At 43.3% G+C, this 5215-nt stretch overlaps 1 protein-coding gene across 1 annotated transcript; it reads left to right on the top strand.

Annotated features, from left to right (window-relative positions):
* Nucleotides 1–210: 210 nt before the first annotated feature.
* actc1a (actin alpha cardiac muscle 1a) lies at nt 211–4855 on the top strand. The gene is made up of 8 exons (XM_008284915.1): nt 211–252; nt 1891–2044; nt 2156–2284; nt 2432–2627; nt 2718–2879; nt 3451–3642; nt 4278–4459; nt 4583–4855. The coding sequence occupies exons 2-8, from the start codon at nt 1916–1918 to the stop codon at nt 4724–4726; spliced, it is 1134 nt and encodes a 377-aa protein (XP_008283137.1). The 5' UTR covers nt 211–252; nt 1891–1915; the 3' UTR covers nt 4727–4855.
* The last annotated feature ends 360 nt before the right edge of the window (nt 4856–5215 follow it).

The raw sequence follows: 5215 nt of genomic DNA, 5'->3' as shown, positions 1-5215 counted from the left end.
TTTTTATGATGTCTTATTTCTGTCCATGACTTTTAATCTCCAAGGTAACATCCCTTCCAGTTTGATGGCATCCCTGACACAGGATCCACTTTACTGAACCATTCTGCTGAGCAGCACTTAATTTGGGCTTGTGTGAAGTCCTGAGCCCGCCCCCCAGCCCCCAGCCTCAGGACACTGAGACATATTTAAGGACCCTCTCGCACCCTGGCCCCTTTGTCCCAGTGGAAACTCCAGTCTTGTGGTTACAACTTGGTGAGTCCCTTTTGCAGTCTCCTTGCTGTGCTTCAGCTGTTGCTTGTTGGAGTGTGGGGGTCAAAGAAGATGAGTAGATGCTATGGCTGGAGGAGACATTAGTGCCACTAACATGACTATGCAGTGTTATTTACAGTTTGGAGTTGTGTCTTTGTCTAGTGTAAGTAGATGATTTGTTGTTGAGAAGAGCCAGGGCGTGATAAGGGGAAATTCAAGAAAACTGAGGTTTTCTCGGAGAGGGACTGCTGCATCGGCTTAACCACATGCATTCTTTGGAATAGAAACATTCTCAAAGGTTCAGGATGTAGGCGGGAGATGCTTGCTGGGAAGTAGCAGATCTTCAGCTTTCACTCAGGTCAGACACAACATCAGCAGGCTTGTGAGGTTTAACCAATGCTGATGTACTTTTAGATGAAGTAAATGCTTTTAAGCTTTGCTGTTTAGAAACCATAAGGACCAAACAAATTCATATGTCCATAGGAGGAAAGAAACCTATCTGAAGGTGCATTTATAACTTTGTGGAAAGCTGACATTCACACTGATGGAAGGCTTTGTCTTCATCAATCGTAGCCACTTAAAAGCAAAGTTGTACATTGTGGAGACCTCAGGATGGAGACGGTCTTTTGTAAGTGACTTATTGAATACTTGTATATGTATTTTTGTATTTCTGGCAGTCTTATAAGGACAATATTTAGTTATAAGCAAGTTAGTTGCAATGAGTCTCATTTAATCAATCAATGAAGCAATTAATTTGTGACATGAATAGGTCTTTAAAACCAAGTGTGATTGCAAGTTTTGTTTTTTTTTTGTCTGTTCCTAACTCATATCTACAAGTAATGGCACCAATTTGCAAAAATTTAAACAGTGCCGACGTGATACATTAGAGGCAGTCTTGCATAGACAGAGTGGATAAAATGGTGATATTAAGGGTTCCTGTCATCAGTAGTTTTAGTGATTCATTAGTTGAGGCTGATTTCCATGAAAACATTACAGAGGAGTCATAAACTGCCCGAGATGTCGATTTGAATGGGGAAGTCTCTAAAAAGGAGGGATGCTGACACCTGGGATGCAGGCTGAAGGCAGAGATCCTAGAAGGCTCAGAGCACATGGTCTGGATCCAAACAGAGGAGTCCACTATGTGGTGACAGCTGAGAGGAGACCCAGGCCTCCACTGCCACTTGTCAAAAGACACACCGCTTCAGCTGTTAACTGGCTCTGGCTTAATGATGAGATATAGAAGAGGAGTTGTGGGGGCAGGAGGGGGCGACAAGAGTCCCAAGGCTGAAAATAGCCTCGTGAGTGTGTGTGGGGTGGTTGGGCCATGTCCCATTTTGGCTTTCCAGGCAGCTGTGAGACTCAGAGAGGAGATTAAAGCACTCAGAGGTGTCTTCATACTGAACATAGTGGCACATTGTTCTTCAGAATTCCATGGTTTTGTTTTTATATGTGAAACAAGCTTCCATTTAGACCTTAAATGGAACAGTTACATATTTGGACAAGACAGGGGTCTTCATTCCTGCCAATGATCCCCATGATCTCACGAGAGCTTATGATGTGTGTTCCTAGACAGAGTAAAACATTTCTGTGACTATCATAAACTAATATTTTTCTTGCGTTTCCATGTTTTGTCTCGTGTAGCAGGCCAGCCCAGAAAAGACCAAACATGTGTGACGACGATGAGACCACCGCCTTAGTGTGCGACAACGGCTCTGGCCTGGTCAAGGCTGGGTTTGCCGGTGATGATGCTCCCCGTGCTGTCTTCCCATCCATTGTTGGACGTCCCCGTCACCAGGTTAGAATAACTAAAGGGCCCAGAGTTGTTGAAAAATGCTGTTTTTGTAGGTAGTTAAAACAGCCTCTGGTTTGATGTTGAGTTTCTGAGATGTGTTTTCTTCATCTCTAGGGTGTGATGGTGGGTATGGGTCAGAAGGACAGCTATGTGGGAGATGAGGCCCAGAGCAAGAGAGGTATCTTGACTCTGAAGTACCCCATTGAGCACGGCATCATCACCAACTGGGACGACATGGAGAAGGTGCGACATAAAGATACAACTTGTCTTCTTTTTTTAAATAATTAGACAATATGGGACAAGCATTTTTACCAACCAGTGATTAAGTCAGCCCAACACTATGACGTGCTACACCCACTGCAGTTACTCATCCTCATCCTGTTTTCATAGATCTGGCATCACACCTTTTACAACGAGCTCCGTGTGGCTCCAGAGGAGCATCCGACCCTGCTGACTGAGGCCCCCCTCAACCCCAAGGCCAACAGAGAGAAGATGACTCAGATCATGTTTGAGACCTTCAACGTCCCTGCCATGTATGTGGCCATTCAGGCTGTGCTGTCCCTGTACGCCTCTGGCCGTACCACCGGTGAGTCTCTGCCAAGGACTCCTCTACTGTGCAACATCGTGCCCCAATTACCCCAAACTAAGCTGACAAACTGCTTCTTTCTGCCAACAGGTATTGTGCTGGATTCTGGCGATGGTGTGACCCACAATGTGCCCATCTACGAGGGTTATGCTCTGCCCCATGCCATCATGCGTCTGGATCTGGCTGGTCGCGACTTGACAGACTACCTGATGAAGATCCTGACTGAACGTGGCTACTCCTTTGTCACCACTGGTAAGACGGCGCTATTACCAGCTCACACCAAAGATAAATGCAGCTGTGGCTTAGGTGGTAGAGCAGGTTGTTCTCTGATCGCAAGGTTGGCAGTTTGAACCCAGAGTTCCCAATGGCAAGCAACACCTTGCATGGCAGCTCTGGCGCCATTGGTGTGTTCATGGGTGAATGAGAAGCACTTTGAGTCTCACTAAGATAGAAAGGCGTTATATAACTGCAGGCCATTTACCATTTACAATGAAGTGCTCAGCCTCATTAACTTCCAGTTTACTTAACTCCCAGTTCCACATAATGAGCATAGATGCAAAATGTAACACAAAAACAAGTGAAGTAAAGGAACCGACTTATCAATGTCCATTACCTTTAGCCAGCAATGTTGTCCTCAAGTTGGTCATACCAAAACATGTGGCAGTAAACAATATAGAATCATGAATATGAATGGTAAGGATTTCATCAAGTTGTGCAAAAGGATGCAGTTAATGGCTCAGGAATGTAACTACTTACTTCTGATAGTATCAGAGCATTGTGTAATGAAACTGATCGACTAAACTGGAACATTTCCTTTCACCAGCTGAGCGTGAGATTGTGCGCGACATCAAGGAGAAGCTGTGTTACGTGGCTCTGGACTTTGAAAATGAAATGGCCACCGCTGCCTCTTCCTCCTCCCTGGAGAAGAGCTACGAGCTGCCCGACGGTCAGGTCATCACCATCGGCAACGAGCGTTTCCGCTGCCCTGAGACCCTATTCCAGCCTTCCTTCATTGGTGAGCCACAGCAGCTGACCCCCACAATTACACAGAAAGGCCTAAAAATTGTCTTAACTTTATACTGACAATAATCAAGGAAAGTCATTTTAACAGCACCAAAATTAAAATAAAATATGCACAATTTTACAAAAGTGTCGTCTAACATTTGACCCCCAAATAGTAAGCAAGTAGTAAAAGAAATCAGACGTATTTTAGTTTCACTCTCTACTGAGCATGTATATTCTAAATATAAGTGATAAGTGAGCAATATTATCGTAAAATACAGTTGCAATATCATAAAATATGTGTTGTAAGTTCACTCAAGTCCTAACTGATGCAAAATATTATACGTAAATAAACAGCGAAGAACATTTTTCTATCTTGTAATACTTTTTTATGGCTTATAACAACAGCATAGTATGTTGTAAAGATTTTTTTTGATAAGGTTTATATAGTGCTAAAAATACTATGAAGTATTAGAAGTAGAAGAAATTACAATATTTCCAGGTTTGCTTTAACTGATCTAATTTCTTACTGCTTTTAATAATGTTTTCCTTCTTTTAGCTTTAATTTTTGTAACTTTGTCATATACTCTAGGTTTCTGAATGTATTACATGAATAACATTTGTGTTATTTCTATCTGACCCTCTCAGGTATGGAGTCTGCTGGTATCCATGAGACCGCATACAACAGCATCATGAAATGCGACATCGATATCCGTAAGGACCTGTACGCCAACAACGTGCTGTCTGGTGGCACCACCATGTACCCTGGTATTGCTGATCGTATGCAGAAGGAGATCACTGCTCTGGCCCCCAGCACCATGAAGATCAAGGTGAGCCCGACTGGTTACATCTGCTTAAGGCTTCTAAAGTGGCCAAGTTCAATATATTTCAATATGGTGTAAAATATTTCCTTACCAACCTGCACCCTCGCTCCTCCTCTCACCTCCTTGCAGATCATCGCTCCCCCTGAGAGGAAATACTCCGTCTGGATCGGCGGCTCCATCCTGGCCTCTCTGTCCACCTTCCAGCAGATGTGGATCAGCAAGCAGGAGTACGATGAGGCTGGCCCCTCCATCGTCCACAGGAAGTGCTTCTAATTCTCCAACCAACACCAAAAACCGCAACCACCAACCACACCAGCCTTTCTTCTGTATCTGTATTTCTACTGTGTTTTTTGCTGTATATACATGTACTGTTGTAATAAAAATAGATGCTTTTAACAATAACCAGGAGAGTTGGAGTCTGTGTCAACATGTAGGTGGCAAACATATCTGTGAACCTGTCAATAGGATGTATATCAGCATGTTGTTTCAGCAGATGTTATGTAGGTAAAATGACATTTATTCTTTTTGGTCAACTCTATTGTTCCCAAAGGATTTTCTTCAGGCACACATCAAACAACCACTTCGAGCAGCAAGTCAAGGACATAAAACACTTTTCAAATATATATTTTTTGCTAAATATTCAGGTGCAAAACTGACATGTGATATTGTGAGGTCAAGTCACCAGCAAGTCTTGGAAGAGGATCCCTCTTACCGATATCTTCCAAAGAAATCACTCCAATGTTTCCTCTCCAGAGGATTTTT

Source organism: Stegastes partitus, unplaced genomic scaffold (genome assembly GCF_000690725.1).
Source record: "Stegastes partitus isolate 25-593 unplaced genomic scaffold, Stegastes_partitus-1.0.2 Scaffold9, whole genome shotgun sequence".
Lineage (NCBI taxonomy): Eukaryota > Metazoa > Chordata > Actinopteri > Pomacentridae > Stegastes > Stegastes partitus.
Note: the sequence above shows the minus strand (reverse complement) of the source record. Positions and strands in the feature narration are given on the sequence as shown.

Coding starts and splice junctions, on each gene's coding strand:
- actc1a (XM_008284915.1), top strand. CDS start 1,916: ATGTGTGACGACGATGAGACCACCGCCTTAGTGTGCGACAACGGCTCT. Junction 2,285..2,431: donor ACTGGGACGACATGGAGAAG/GTGCGACATAAA, acceptor CTGTTTTCATAG/ATCTGGCATCACACCTTTTA. Junction 2,628..2,717: donor CGCCTCTGGCCGTACCACCG/GTGAGTCTCTGC, acceptor TTCTGCCAACAG/GTATTGTGCTGGATTCTGGC.